Genomic DNA, 16,667 nt, shown 5'->3' on the forward strand with positions numbered 1-16,667 from the left:
ATGTCTTTGTATATTTTCTTTTGTCAGTCCAAATTAGAAAGATTTTCAGTCTGATATGATAAAAAAAACTGGGGAAAGCAGGAAATCTAAACATTTGAGAGTTTGAAAACATAATCAAATGTTTGTAATCAAAATAATTGGCATTATTTTCTGTCAAACTTTTTGTCAGATGAGAGAGATCTGATGCCATTACTCACAGACAGTGACACTTTAAGAGTCTTCACAGGGAGAAGACACAAAGAGGAAGACAAATAGAGAAGTTAAGGTGAGATTAGAAGAAGGAAGCTGTTGGGATTTAAAAGTCCAACAAGTCACATGATCAGTCAAAAGAAGTTGAGACATCCTTTCTGAAATCCTTTAAATCCCTTCATGTAATGTCAGGGCACCTCTTGGCTGAAGAGTGCTGTGCTACTGTAAAAAAAGAACTTACTTCAAGAGCAACTTAAATTGGGAAAAGGGGTTGATGGATGTGCATGTCTGTGGTGTGACAGCACTGCCTGTTTGAAAGTTTTGCTGAAAAAACTAAAAGTAGGAAATCACAAAAGACAGATCAGAAGGAGGATAGAGCAAGGGAGAGATAGAATGACAGAGAGGTTCTGGGCCTGATGGTGGAGGAAAGACAGAGGTAAGGAGAGAGAGAGAGAGACTGGTAGCAGGACGGAGGAATAGAGGTAGGTAGGTTGTAACTTAACCCATTGAGGCCTAAAACGCCTGTAAAACCTCTGGGCGATTTTAAAATAACCCCCTAAAACCTGAAGTTTTTCTGGAAATTCAACAGAAATGTCAACGCTTCTACTAAATAATAGATTTTTCAGCCTCTGTAGCAGATAGAAATGAAATTCAAAAAGTATTTGAGAGCTTATACAAATACTACAATACGACGTATCCGCAATCCAGGCTTCAATGGGTTAAAAGCAAGAGAGAAGCAGATAACTGCAAGACAAACAAGGTCTGCCATAGAAACATTTACAGTTATTTTTCTACAAGCATTAAACTACTGTTGGATTCTGCACAAGTCATCCATATAAAACAGTTACATGTAATGTATTTTACATTTGCTGTGAAATACATCACATACAGTTCAGTTGTGTTTGCTGATACATACAGACGAGATTAACAAGAGTTGTTCAATGTGTATGTGTCCTGGCTAATGGAATATAGAAGGACATGCTGATGGATCACCATTTTCACTGGTCACCTGTGTGTGAGCCACATGCTGTGACTGGAGCTCTAACACAGGAAACACTGTGTACACCATAAACCGCTTCCTCTGAATGTGCTTTCCCATGAAAACCTTCAGGCGAGGAGGTCAAGAATCTCAAATTCAAGACATATTATAGATACTGTTTGCCCTGAGAGAGATGGGTGACAGGTTACCATATTCCTGCTCAGTCATTAGAAATATATGTCAGGTGTAAACGTTAAAAATGGCCTCCATAACGTCACCATGGTGAGACGAACAGCATATAAAAATCTCCTGCCATAAAATCACCAGTTATTAGAAGCTGGCAGACATCAGTAGAGTAAACCTTGGTTGCTATTGAAAACTGCAATGTCAACATTATCCTGTGTACAGAAACCTCTTAATTACACACTAGCCAATTCATAGTTTCAGGTGCTGTTTGATTAAATGTTTCAAGCAGACGTTTTTATTTATTAACATTACTTTGACGACTGCTGTTGTGATGTGAAACCTATTTATTTAGGAAATCTGTCAGTTAGGGTCCATACCAGTGGCGGACTGAGAGGGGGGGCAGGAGGGGCGACCGCCCCCCCTCGTGCCTCCATGGTTGAAAAAGCTGAAGTGCCTCTAGAGTGGTGAAAACGAGAGGAAGTGCCTTATTGGCTGCCCTTTACACATGCAGAAAAATGACTGTGTGCCCTCTAGGGTGACCCTTCATACAAAACATGATTATGTGCCCTCTAATGCAAAAAAAAATTGATAATGTGCCTTAATAAGTGCCCTTTTAGTGCCCTCCTGGTGCAGTGGTGCCTCTCTTTGGTAGCCGACGAACGGGGAATGCAAAAGAGGCGTTGCTTTCATGTGGCGTCGCAATGACTGACAGCTACATCGAGTGGTACTAAAATCCGCAATGGATAACGATAGCTCTCATTTAGCTCTCAAAGTGGATTAGATTGATGCATTTTACTTTAAAATTTACTAATTTTCTCCCGGAGGGGCATGCCTCCAGACCTCCCTACATGGTTTGGTTCAATGGTTTTAATTGTCAATACCATATAATTTATTACTTTGATCTGGATCTCCTTTAACTTAATGCTAATCGTAATAAAGGATGAGGTCTATTTCATCATACATGATGCGTCGTAGCTTTTGGTGTGTTGGTGGGGCCCCATGTTGTGCAGAATGTGCCCTTTTTTTATTTTTTCGCCCCTGCCCTTCAAAGTCCACCACTGGTCCATACAATCCATTATCATATAGTAGAGTGAATGTGTAACAGAAGTTACAATCTTTAGGGCTGTATAAATGTCAGTGTGGCGAAATTACTTTTCTGGTGCCATTATTGTTACTGCTATAGATGGCAGCAGTATCAGCACAGTAGTATCAGTGGGCTAATTATCAGTCCAGTCCCACTGTCCATCATGATCAGCCAGTCAACCCAAAAGGCAACCAGCTGATAAAATCTCCTAACCCCTCAAACAGTTTACATTGAACACACACTTGCTCACTCTAGCCTTTTCTTGCAGTTTGTGCTACATTTTATTGTCTAAATCTGATTTTCAGACTGAAACACAGTGAGCCATAAATCCATAAAGCTAGTACTCAACTGTGATAAGTGTGCAGTAAAAGAGCTTTGAAGTTAATATTGAGGGCCCGACTCACATATTAAAGCAACCTTTGACTTTGTCTGTCCCTGCAAAGAAAGTCATCAGTACATGAAAGACAGAGTAGAACATAAAACATCAATTGATCAGTTTGTCTCGTCATGCTTGTTGAATAAGTGCAATGCAACGAAAAACTGATGTCACAAATCTGTAACTGTGATGAGTGATTTTCCATATGTTAAAAGCCTTTGAATGTGTGTGTGTGTGTGTGTGTGTGTAGTGAGACAGAGAGGTCAGATGAGAACAAACACCCCCCACAGCCCATCTGTCAGTCGCTCTGTCTATCTGTGGGTCATGCGAGCTGTCTGTTCAGGTCCAGCTTCTGTTAGTGTGACCGTACTCAGAAGTGTGTGTGTTGACCGTGTTGACAGGGAGACGGTGCACAGGCCTTCCACAGATCATGTGCCGTTTGTTGGCAAAACCACCTGGAACCTTATTTAGCTTCCCAGGACTGGCTGAGAAACCCTGCTCCTCAGCAGAGTAGCTGAGGTCAAATAGAAATCACTGACCCCTCCATAGCTTTCACACTGAATTTATTCATCAATATTGTGTTGCAGCCTCTCATATGGAATCCACACCTCTGTGTAGCTTCTCAAGCCATATTTAAGTAACCTGAGGCTCATTATCTTTGTCTCCTTCATTGGTTTGTAATAGAAAATATGATTACGCCTAATGTATCTGCACATGAAGACAGTCAATAGGGAACTTGAGTTTACAAAATAATTGCAATGAATGAAAACAAACAAGGTAATCTAACTGATGTGTAGTACATAAAGAGTTTAATGATCGTAGCACGAATAGTTTTAAAACTGTGTTCACGTTCTCTGTATGGTAGCTGTGATAATCAGTCAGACTGCTTATGGAGGTTTAAGTCACTTTTAACGAATGAAGGCAGATTTCCTGTGATAGGATTAGCCGTAGCGAAATCAATCTTATTAAAAGGTCCCCACTAACCGCTGTGACAAACTCACGAGGCAGAACATTTCACCTCTGAGTCAGTGGACAGAAAACAGCTAATTTACTAGATCAGATCAAGTCCCCACATGGTCCATCTATTACACCGCTGAGAAAATGAATTAGACAGGGAGACGATCAGAGTTTCACTGGAGGAATTTGGTTAAAAACGTGCCATGTGTAAAGTTCACTACATAGTATAACTGTCCCTTTCATGAGTGTCGGTTACAGCTTACGAAACCGTGTTGCACTCTGCACCTGCTCCAGTATAACCCTATGATCATCTAACTTTAAATCTGAAAGTTTTACAAGCTCAAAAGACTTCTTACCGCTTTAATAGATCCTGCTGACTTCCCGAAGAGGCAAAAATAAATCCGTTTTTTCCGTTTGGAGAGAAGCTTAGGTCCAGGCTATTCAGCGCGTCACTCAGCTCGCTGTCTGACAATGTGGTTGAACCAAATTGTGACCGGTGTTGTGCAGAAGTCCGTTTCCCAGTCGATATTTATATCACCTGCTATTAACCTGAACCTAACATTAGTTCTACATACAGTCTTCTTCTGAGATGCTCAGCCTCACCCTAACCTTAGCCTAAACATTAACCAGTTATCTCTGCCACGCCTAACCATAACCTAAGTCCTAACCCCAACCATTGAGGGGCACCCCACGGGAACAGACCGGTGTCAGAGCATCAAGTCCCAATCAGGCGAAAAACACATGAAGTGAACGGACGAGACCAGAAGATGTAAATCCAAGTCAGCCCTGTGTCTGTTCACTAAACTTCAGGAGTTTTTTTTGCTTCCTTCGCAGGGGTTACTGAAACGCTTGATGGAAACAAAAGCTGCTGAGCAGAACCAAGTCAAGGTAGAAAAATGATGGATCTGTATCCGGTGTGAGGGATTCCAAAATAAATTACACTACATTACTTTTATTTTTTGTGGTCTGTTTAGTTAACAGTACACATTATTAGTTATAAAGATAAACGGGTGACACTTAAGAAAATAAAAGACTAGTTTGTAAACTTTGTTTTTGCCTGTACAGTGCATGGAAAAAATAGCTCATGAAAACTACAGTATATTATAATACAATGGAGGCAAGAAAAACATTTTGATCATTGAGACATAGTAGCCGGTGTGTTTTATTCAATCATTTGCACATTGCTGAGCTTGTTTAGAAGAATTAGAAACTCTTTATGTCCTTAAACATAAAGGAAACAGGGTCATTGTGGTAATTTAAGAATACACACATACAAAATAAAAGCCTAAACACTAATACCAATCTAAATCGCAGACTTAAATATTTCCAGTTTCCGGTAAATAAGGACACTATCTGTGACAGTCAAGTGTTTTTCTACTGTCCACCGAACACACAGAATTAACTAATGTTGACAGTACAGTGGTTTTGCTGGCCAACGCCAGATACCAATTAATTTTTATATATCTAGTCAATAAGCATAAGATTCTTGATGAATTTGAGTATCCTGGCTGTGCGAGATGAACACCACACAAAAAGGGCTGAGTTTTAACCAGTCATTAAAACAGCTTACTTTTTAAATGTGTGTTCATCACATGTATTTATGTATTTATACAAAAGCAAATTGTTTAGACTCGAGCAATATTAGTACTCACACCGGTGCTGTTAATGAGAATTGGAATACATAAACAAATAAATGTAGTCGAAAACATTTTTTTAAGTTTTTTTATTTAATTTAGTCTTTTATTTTATTTTGTAGAATAAAAAGTGGTCTCCGGAAATGGTATTTTTTAGCATCTTTAGTTAGCCTTACAGGCTAGGGGGTTTATCATTTTCAGTTCTGAGCGCTCCGAGGTTTCCCACTGTCTCATCTACATGTAAATGCAGTCAATAGGGGCCCAACAATAGATTCCTGCTTCCCAACAGACCAGTGAGCACAACTACTAGAGCTACAGTTAATTATCCTGCAATTTAGTTGCTTGTCGTAACGTAGAAAGGCTGCATTTATAGCGATGATGGAATGTAACTAAGTACATTTAGAACTTTTGGGTACTTGGTTCTTCCGTCTCCTGCTACTTTACAAATATCGTCACACTGTTTAAATAATCGACGAAGTGATTTTTTGTCAAAATAGTTGTTTTTTTGTTGCCTAAATCATCTCCTCATGACGCCGGCCACCTATGGTAAAATCGCCTACATCCTCAGTTGATCAGATCATGTGATTTTACCCCTTTAAGATAATGGCCTATGTCAAGTGTGTGACTTAAGTGCATTTATTATGCCTAAGTCAAAATAAAATGTGACTTAGGCAATTTTTTCAACATGCATTTGTGACTTGACATGACATGACAAGTATCATGAGCATTAATGTTACTTCAAAGTGTCATTAATGTTCATGATACTTGTCATGTCATGTTTCTGACAGGCTTGTGTAACTCTTATGTAGACACCTTCAAAATAAAGTGTTACCATATCTTACTTAAGTCACAAAGGCATGTTCAAAAAATTGCCTAAGTCATTTATTTCTCTTAAGTTACATAATGTACACTCAGTATTATTACTATGCCAATAGCCATCCTTTATTACATCCTTTTTGAGTGAAATGATCGATAAATGTCATATGTTACACTTTTGGTGAAGTTTTTTGTGTTTCCTGCAAAACTTGAAAAAATGAGTTAGGGGATTATTATTTTAACAGGGTGACTATATGGTACTCCAAATTATTTTATAACTTTTGTCATTAGTTATGCCTACTTTGCAGATTTAAATTGAAATACAATAGAATTACAGTCGTGAATTGTGATGTATTGCTATTTGTAAGGTGCCAAATAGAGCTGTCAATATAAGGAACACTTTTTATAGCAGACAGGTAGGAGGAGTAGTCAATATTTTAAAGTTCTCTTTGTACCTCCTTCAGCTTGTCCCCTGCCCCCTTCTCTGTGTGTTCTCCCATTCAGCAGGACCAGGTCTCATTGTGCTTAGTTTAATACATTGGAGTTACACAGGGATTTGATGATTTTAAACGTGTCTTTGAACCAGACAAAGGCACATGTTGATATGGCCCAATGATAGACTAGTACACAAACTGAAGACACATTTAAATTATTAATTTATTTACATTTAATCTTATTGCAAATTTTATTTTCATTACTCTCAAAATCAGGCCTTATGTTTCATTAATACAATGGAGAAAAACTGCTTGGCAGATGCTGTTCTATCTAATCTACACTGGAGAACCATGTATGATTAAGGTCAATGGCCATATCCTGACAACCCTAAGCTCACAAATGCATTTACATATCATTTGAAATTATCTGGGACAGTGTTCCCAACTACTGGAGCATTTGTTTATTTATTTAGTCACATGCATGTTGATCTGTAGGACTTGTTAAATTTTGTATATGCACACATTTCTAAAATTATTAGGAATTTTTGGGGGATGTGGATGAGATCCTGAGTCAAAATCTAGTTTTGGGGGCTTCATTGTTTTAAATTACCATGCTCATATGTTAGTTATTCAATTTCTCTTAATCAAATCCTGAACTAATGGCATTTTCCAGTAAAGGAGGACTGTTTGCTCTGGACGTAATAGAACTTTGTGGCAAGAGTACATTCATATTGAGAGGTGAACATGGGGGATCGAAATTATGGACTGAAATAAAACTTTATAGCAGGCAGGTCGGAGTAGTAGTCAACATTTTAATGTTCTAGTACTACAAAAGATGGACATTTTTAGTAACAAGAATACAGTTTAAAATAGTTTTGATGGTGATTGAGCTGTATTGAGCTTTGACCATGCGCTGTCTGTTGTGTGAGCTCTTGTATCCTAGCAACGCTGGAATATACCATGTGGAGAGGGTCAAGATAAAACCAATAAAACTTTTACAATACTACCAACCTTTTTCATGAATCGTGTGTATGTGAAAATATTTCATATAGTCTAAGACACTTATTTATATACATGTAATGATTTCGGCGACTAGATTCCGCTTTTGTTTTATTTGAAGAATTCCAAACTTCCCTCTTCCAGTTGGAGTTAGGCTGCCCATCACGCTTCCGCCAACAAACAGCTGGCGGTTGAAGAGGTAAGTTCTACTGTAGTTTTATAGTAAGTGTCAGGAATATAAGACATATTATCAACTGACGTTACATATTTGGTGACTTTGTGTTTAGTTGCACGTAGTTTTCATGTAATTGCGTGACTTTTAATGTAAGTGTTACAGTAGCACTGTCTTATCACAAACTGCCTGTGCCTCTCAATAGACGCTAACGTTAGCTGTTGCCAGATCACATAATGTTTCAGTACCAGGGGCCGGATTCACAAAAGTGCTCTTAAGATAAAACTTAAGAGAATTCTTAAGAATTGTCGTATTTATTAGGAACTTCTTAGTTTTTATCACTTAGGACGTGCTTAGATTTTTAACTTAAGTTCACTAGATCATTAATTAAAGTAGAATCAAATACAACAACTGCCTCCTTGATTTACTAAGAGTACATTGTAGTGTAATCTAGGAATAGGTCTACATGTCACACAGACTGAAAGGACATTTCAATTATATGTCAACTGACAAAATATGCTTTATGTGATACAGTCACAAAAAACTACTCTGACCAACTTCAATGAACAACATTTGTTAACACATTGTCTAGGGCTAAACTAAATATTAAAGAAATCAAATGAATGTTATACAAATTTGTAAAGTAAATACAAATCAAGACTTACCTTTTCACTGTAGCTGTTTAAGACTGGTTGTGAAGAAATATGAGAATAAATCTAAGAACTTTGTTTTCAAGAATCTCATTTGTTCTCAAGTTCTATCTTAGGAAAAAACTTAAGAAGAAAGTTAAGAAAAAAACTAAAGAACAGATAAGAATTTCTTTATGAATACCAAATTTTCTTAAATTTTGTCTTCAGGGCAAAGTTAAGAAAAAGGAGGCACTTAAGAAGCATTTTCTTCTGAAGAATGCTTTGTGAATCCGGCCCTTGCTCTCTCTAGCTTAACATTTGACGTTTGATATGATATTCACCTTAAAGTTAGCTCTATACTTCAGACATGCCTATTTAATATAATTGTAGCTATATTTCCTAGCTGGCTGAAAGTTAAAACCCTTTATGACTCTCAAATCAAGCCGTCAGTTAAAGTGGTGTCAAATTTTACAGGGAACCCTTTAAACTGTAACAAGCATTTGTTTTGGCAAAATGTAAGCCTATGCTAAATGCAAGTTCACCATTTGGTAAATTATCAGATCCAAAGCACCTTTATGTATGTTAATTTATTGTTCAACAATCTACAGTATTTATGTACATCATTATGTTTATCCTATTTATTTATTTGACCCTTGACAAAATCAATCAATGATACCATTTACATGTCATTGATGTCATTGTCAAACCATATTCGACAACTTGAACAGGTTTCAGGTTATGAAAATGTAATAATTGTTGTGACAATAATTATGAACAATACATTCAAAATACCATGTTTCTTCTGCTGGACATTTATGAAATTTATGATAAAGATATAAGTTTGTAAAATACTTTATGTTCGGTTTTGTTTGCTATTATTCTCCCAAATTTGCTCATTGATGACAAACTCTACTCTGTCTATTCTCTTTTTTAACTCAACTTCATAAAGTGTCTAAGGATTGTGGCTTCAGACCTTTTATTTCTTTTCTGCAGGGGATGGAGAACTTCATCTTGTATGAGGAACTTGGGGCCGGGTCTAGGTCTGTTGTCTATAAAGGAAGACGGAAGGGAAATCTCAACTATGTAGCCATCATCCGCGCCGACAAAGCCAAGAGATCTGAGATCACAAACCATGTAGGATCATTCTTTAAACTGTATAAACCTTTTAAAACATCTGTAATATTCAAAAAAATGGATGTTAATAATTAAGCTGCTTGTGAAGCTCGAAGAGGTCTGAAATCTCCAACTATTAAATAATAATTTAAATAATATTTAAAGTTCTATTGACCTACATTTCAAATAAGCTGTGATGTCATCAGAATAACCATAACGGCATTACACTTAAACATCAAAGGTTTGGACCCTCTTTCCAGTTTAATTTTCCCTCAGTTTTGTCTGCCAAACTGTCCCGATATCATAGGGATACTGCTTGTCAATTAGCTTTGCTTTTGAGCTTTGCAATAAAGATTGCCTGCTGTGTATATCTAATCCTGTCTTGTTTCTGTCCTGTTAGGTACGTCTCAGCCGTGATCTAGATCATCCGAACATAGTGTGCTTCTACGAGTGGTATGAGACAAGTAACCACCTCTGGTTGGTAGTGGAGCTCTGTACAGGTCAGTAATTATATCTTACACTCCTGAAACTTCCCAAGAATTGTGACACCCCGAACCATTAGATGCAATAACTGCTGGTTTTCTGCCACCAACAGATGAGGAATAAAACATGCATATCATAGCAGCTTAAAACTGATACTATCTATCTATCTATCTATCTATCTATCTATCTATCTATCTACCTATCTATCTATCTATCTATCTACCTATCTACCTATCTATCTATCTATCTATCTATCTATCTATCTATCTATCTATCTATCTATCTATCTATCTATCTATCTGTCTGTCTGTCTGTCTATGTCTCTGTCTCTCTGTGTGTCTGTGTATCTATCTATCTATCTATCTATCTATCTATCTATCTATCTATCTATCTATCTATCTATCTATCTATCTATCTATCTATCTATCTATCTATCTATCTATCTATCTATCTATCTATCTATCTATCTGTCTGTCTGTCTGTCTGTCTGTCTCTCTGTGTGTTTGTCTGTGTATCTATCTATCTATCTATCTATCTATCTATCTATCTATCTATCTATCTATCTATCTATCTATCTATCTATCTATCTATCTATCTATCTATCTATCTATCTATCTGTCTGTCTGTCTGTCTGTCTCTCTGTCTCTCTGTGTGTCTGTCTGTGTATCTATCTATCTATCTATCTATCTATCTATCTATCTATCTATCTATCTATCTATCTATCTATCTATCTATCTATCTATCTATCTATCTATCTATCTATCTATCTATCTACCTACCTATCAGGTGGTTCCCTGCATTCTGTAATTGGTCATGATGGATGTCTGTCAGAAGATGTGGTGAGGAGCTTTGGATGGGATTTGGTCAAAGGATTGAAGCACATCCATGAATTAGGAATAATTTTCTCTGACTTGACCCCTGCTAAGGTTTGTATCTGCTTTCAAGTGAATGTAGGACTAACAGTATAATAGCATATTTTAATTATCATATACATACAGTAACTCTCCTTCTGTTGCCTGTAGATCCTGCTGGATGGTAGTGGCACTCTGAAATTTGGGAACTTCTGTCTGTCGAGGGCAGACGGGGAGACACTGGAGGATATCTTTACCTTGCTCTCTACGTCTGAGGAGACAGGGGAAGGAGACAGCAAGGAGAATTTCTACAACACAAGGAAAATATTACATGGTCAGATTAACATTTATTTTGATCATGTTCCTATATATGGTCCTATATACATTGCATTGTTTATTAATGGAGATGCAGGCCAGTAGATTAGTCAAGAGATTCCAAAGATGTGCAATGTTTTGGTGGAGCCAGTTGAAGCTTTTATATGCTGGGGGATCCCTTTTGACAGCTGCAGAACACATGAACATGCTGGAAAGGATTTCAAGAAACTAGTGGTCAGCGAATTAATCGCTGGTTTTGCAACAATAGGAGATATATTTTAGGTTACCTTGGTAAATTCAGAAGGGCAGAAGGCAGGACACAGGGATGGAGTAGGTGTTATTATGACATGGTGATCATATCAGGAAGTAGAAGCTGAGAGCATGTTAAAAAAGTTTTGACATTAGCCAACATATTGATTACCAATTTACCACATAATGAGTGACCAATAATAGCAAAAATGGACAGTTTGACTAAAACTCAACAGCCCTTTTTCATGAAAAGGCTGCATGTCTTTGTTTACTATTTTTGTCCTTCCTCATTACCATATTTGTGTATTTTTTCAGGTCCTCCAACTTACACAGCACCAGAGGTTTTACAGGGAACAGAAACCAGTATGAGCTCTGATCTCTGGGCTCTGGGTTGTATACTCTTCTACATGTATGCTGGTACGTACACACACACACACACACACACACACACAGTGATATTAAGAAACAGAATAAGAGTACTGTATTACTTAGAGTATTGAAAGATATTATACTGTACTGTACTGTATTATACTAGTATTGTACTGTACTGTAAAGTGTACTGTGTTGGAAACCTAAACCCAAACTGTTTTTTCTTCTCAGGTAAACCTCCATTCTACTATGATAGCTACACTAAAATGAGTAACATGATCTTACATGAAGAACCACCACCTCCCAGGCAAACAGGTAATTAACAGTCTCACAACTACAGACAAATTAGATTTTATATGATATGATATACTTTTTGTTATTATAGAGTGGTTAATTTATTTTTCATTATTGTATTGTCTCTAAAGTGTGTGTGCTGTGTTGTTTGTTACAGTGCTTTCAGCAAGTCCTCCCAGTGAGGACTTCCAGAATCTTCTAAAAGGCTTGCTCAACAAAAACCCAGTCATGAGGTCAGGTTCATAGAGACAAACACACACACACACACACACACACACACACACACACACACACACACACACACACACACACACAGGTCCAGCCCACACTCTCTACTGCTCTTACTCTTATAATACAACATCCATCCTGTGAATTTTAAATCATAGGTAATAATTGTCCTTGCTACATACCGTATTTTATCGTAACATTACAATGCTGCTTAAATTGTCATTAAACAAAATGAAATAAATGTCAAAAAGTTGTTTGATGTCGAATTTTCTTCTGTCCATTAAAAAATAACTTTTATTAATAAAACATATCCAGCTCTTTTTATTTAGAGAATTACTTTCTATTTTATTCGCATACAGCAGCAACTGTAACAAAGCAATTTCCCCCCAGGGATCAATAAAGTATTTTTGATTCTGATTATCTTTACTCAAATTAAAATGGACAGCAACAGCCCTTCAGTGACGTTCATTGCAACATTTAATTACTTTAGACGCTAGTTTTTCATACATGTTGATCTTAGTGTCTTGTTTCTGTGTAATAATTTGCTTTGTTGTGTGTTTTGTTCATTAGGATGAACTGGCCAGAGTTGCTTGACCACCCTTTCTGGGCACAAGTTCTAATGGAGGAAGTGGGAGTAGAGGAAGAGGAGGAGGAAGATGGGGATCAGGAAGAAGAAACTAGTTGTGAGGCGGCTGATTCAGATAGCTTGAGGTATGTTAATATTGTTAACTTTTATTTCCCTTCATTTCACAGCTCCTATAGCATTCTACAGACACTATTGTTGCCATTTTACTGTAGACAGATTTGCTTTGTGAAAATAATAATGCACACATTAATGGTAGATGAAGATGACAAAATGTAATTCAAGCCCAAACCGTTTCAATATGATGCAATACAATTCAACAGTACAACAAACAGCCTGCAGACTTACCATAACACTTAATCAAAACAGTTCATATGCTACATATTTCCCTCCGTTAAATAGTTTGTGTTAGTTTATGTTTTTTCAATTCCTCTGCAGGCACATAGGGATCCCTGACCCTTTCCTTCCAGGACAGGCAGACATGCTTCCCAACTGCCATTCAGCCATCACCAACCCAGCCCATAGGATTTCTAAGAAACTAATCTCATCACAGACAACAACTGCAACATCTTACAGACCACCTGACAGAAGGACTGATTGCCAACAAGCTGTCAGACACACGACCTGTGGTGCCTTAAAGAACAGCCAGGGCTTGGAAAAGGAGATGGGAAAGGAGAGAGCAGGAAAAGAGGAACCAAAGACAGAAGATGACTTCAAGCTAACTGGGGCCAAGATGGGCCAAACACTGCAGCCCAATAAGTCATTCATACTAGGTAAGACATTTCAGATGTTCATGTGTGTATATTTCCATATGGGAATTTATAACTCGGCCACTACAGGCTATGCAATTTTGAAATATGACAGTTACAGTCTGGACTTGTAGTAATGTCGTCTGTATATACAGTCATGGAAAAAAATATTAGACCACCCTTGTTTTCTTCAATTTCTTGTTCATTTTAATGCCTGGTACAGCTTAAGGTACATTTGTTTGGACAAATATAATGATAACAACAAAAATAGCTTTAAAAAAACAAGACAAAAAAAAAAAAAAGAGTTTAATCTAAGAGCTGATATCTAGCCATTTTACATGGTTTTCTTGATAATAACCAAAATCGTTACCAAGAAAACCATGTAAAATGGCTAGATATCAGCTCTTAAATTAAAGTCTTATGAGCTATTTTTGTTGTTATCATTATATTTGTCCAAACAAATGTACGTTTAGTTTTACCAGGCATTAAAATTAACAAGAAATAAGAGAAAACAAAGGTGGTCTAATATTTTGTATTTTCTGTATGTGTGTTTGTGAAAACAGAGGTTGATATGAAAGGTTGTTAACTGGAATTGATTTACCACATTTATGGGATGAAACAACAACTGCCATTATACTCCTAATCAACGATGTGTCTCTAGCAGCGTTGAGAATTTGCAGCTTTATAGTGTTGGACAGTCACAACTGGCATGATCAGCAAACTTTTCCTGCTTAAAAAGACACTATTTAGTAAGGTTTTCATTCCTTCACTGCATTTTTCATTCTTTTCATTTTTTCTGTTTTGTTTCACCATAAAAGTTTTATGAACAAGCCTGTAGTAATCTCGTTTTCTAGATAAGGCAATTTTGTTCTGCCTTTTCCCCTCAGCTGCAAACATTTGGATTTTTTCACTGTTTGCTGTCATTGCTATTGTGCAAATCTCACTCCTGATTAAAATGCATGCCCCAGCTTTCACCTCTGTGGCCTTTACTAGACATGTGTGTCAGAAATGCAGTGTGTCTCATAATGAACACAAGAAAATCTGATTTTATATGTTTTGTGCTTCCTCTCCAAGATAACGTGTCAGAGCTCAGGCCAAAGAGCGGTGTGGATGAGGACAACACTGAAGCCATTTTTCTGCTCAGGTATTCAGTTCGGTCTATCTGCTGCCTGTCAGCCATTTTTTCTGGCTTTTGCCTGGGTCACAGGGTCGTACCTGTTCTGTCAAGGCTGTCTTCCTGTTTTGCCCAATTAACTAATTGATGGACCTGTTCATTTTTAATTTCCAGTATGATTTTATTTTAAGTTATACTCCATCCAAAGTCATATATTAGACTTACACATATGCAAATATTTGACAGGAAAGTACACAGTATAATACAGTACTGTGATTTCTTAAGTGCTATTTTAGAATGAGTGGTCCCAGTGGCACTTGCATATCTCTCCTCAGCAATAATGTGCTCTGCCAATGAAGCTACAGGTGATCCACCTTGTGTACATATATCTAATGGCTAGTCAGAAGCAATTCAGCTGTATATTTTAATTAAATTAAATTAAATTAAATTGGCTTTATTGGCCAACAATGTATATATTGCCAAAGCAAGCATCAGAAAAAAAGATAACAAGATAAGGAAAGCAATATTTACAATAAATTATTATATTTAAAAGAAAAGAAAAACTAATAACAATAAAAGAAAGCAATATTTACAATCATTGAATTACAATCAACATATAATTTATACAATCTAACGGTCCCAGCAAAAAAAGAAGAAAAAATAAAATAAAAAATAAAAACAAAACAACCAACAGCTGTGTGTCACTCGCTGTCTCTCAGTGTGTGACAGGCAGAAACATAGACTGCTGCTAATCTACAGCTCTGTGACTCTTCCCCGAGGAGGAGCGGCAGTTTTTCCTCATCTGACCATTTTAAAAAACCTTTTTTGACAGATTCAAATTTTTGGAAATATGTTTCTCTAATTAGTTCATTTTTTTTTACATTTATTTAATATTAGGGAAACTACTTATTATTATTAGGGAAATTACTTATTTAATATTATCTTCCTGTTTTTCTTCCAGTTCCTGTGCCAACTCAAGGCGAAGCTGCAGTACCTCAAACTCTCTGAACCAGACCCCTGCATCTCAGGTTACTGAGACAGTATACTGGGAAATATGTGATAACATGTAATTGCAAAGAGGAGTAGTTTGTGCTTATACAGCATAAAAAGTAACTGGTGAATTGGCAAAAATAGTTTTTACCAGACGTAAATATAGTCACTAATGGCATGTTATTATTTGCTTTCATCTGCTGCTGTGCCTGGTGAATCCTTCACTGCTCTTCTGCCGAGGTTGACTCACCTCCCTTTTCTTTTCCCCTCCTCTCCTCCTAGGCCAATACTGGTACTGACATTGCATCCTGTGTGAAAGCTCTTCTCCATACTGACTCTGATCTGACTGTCACCGCAATCATGGATAATCCCAAGGTACAGACATGCAGTATTGGTGCTACGTCAGATTCCGGGGTATTCTCACATTCTATTTTTTAGAAACTAATGACTTATATAATCCTCTTTCCTTACAACTCCCTCTCACAATTAAAATGTAAGACAATAAACAATATTTTTTTAGTTTTTTAAAGTTTTATAGTTTTTGTTTTTTTCACTGTAATAAAATGCTTGTATACTGAATTCAGTTGGTTACCAGCAAGTAAGGAAATTGCTATATGGGACTTGTAAAAATCAGACAGCTCATAATTAAGCTCACTGTGCTGTTTTCTTTCTATTGACTAGATTCTTAAGACTCCTCCTGTGCGATATGATCCCAAAACCCTTTCTGTACCAGCATATTCAGGTACTGTGGTACATTTGTTTTTCAAGTCAGTATCAACTGAGATTTTATCAGTGTCCTTTAGAAAGTAAACAGGATCTATAGAGTGTGTGATCAGTGGCCCCAATCCGTCTTGAGGCTGACTCATTCTCCTCT

At 37.0% G+C, this 16,667-nt stretch overlaps 1 protein-coding gene across 2 annotated transcripts in view; it reads left to right on the top strand.

Moving 5' to 3' along the window:
• Positions 1-7,618: 7,618 nt before the first annotated feature.
• Positions 7,619-16,667, top strand: part of ulk4 (unc-51 like kinase 4) — a 91,695-nt gene continuing 82,646 nt past the window's right edge. Inside the window, exons 1-15 of one of the 2 annotated variants that reach the window (XM_059340189.1) lie at positions 7,619-7,684; positions 7,799-7,853; positions 9,449-9,589; positions 9,969-10,068; positions 10,838-10,977; positions 11,074-11,236; positions 11,782-11,883; positions 12,067-12,150; positions 12,287-12,362; positions 12,928-13,068; positions 13,379-13,713; positions 14,764-14,833; positions 15,765-15,831; positions 16,076-16,168; positions 16,475-16,535. In XM_059340189.1, coding sequence (XP_059196172.1) covers positions 9,452-9,589; positions 9,969-10,068; positions 10,838-10,977; positions 11,074-11,236; positions 11,782-11,883; positions 12,067-12,150; positions 12,287-12,362; positions 12,928-13,068; positions 13,379-13,713; positions 14,764-14,833; positions 15,765-15,831; positions 16,076-16,168; positions 16,475-16,535 — 1,570 coding nt within the window. In that variant the 5' untranslated portion in view covers positions 7,619-7,684; positions 7,799-7,853; positions 9,449-9,451. The other variant, XM_059340188.1, reaches the window with a different exon arrangement.

This window comes from Centropristis striata, chromosome 8, assembly GCF_030273125.1.
Source record: "Centropristis striata isolate RG_2023a ecotype Rhode Island chromosome 8, C.striata_1.0, whole genome shotgun sequence".
In the NCBI taxonomy this organism is placed as follows: Eukaryota; Metazoa; Chordata; class Actinopteri; order Perciformes; family Serranidae; genus Centropristis; species Centropristis striata.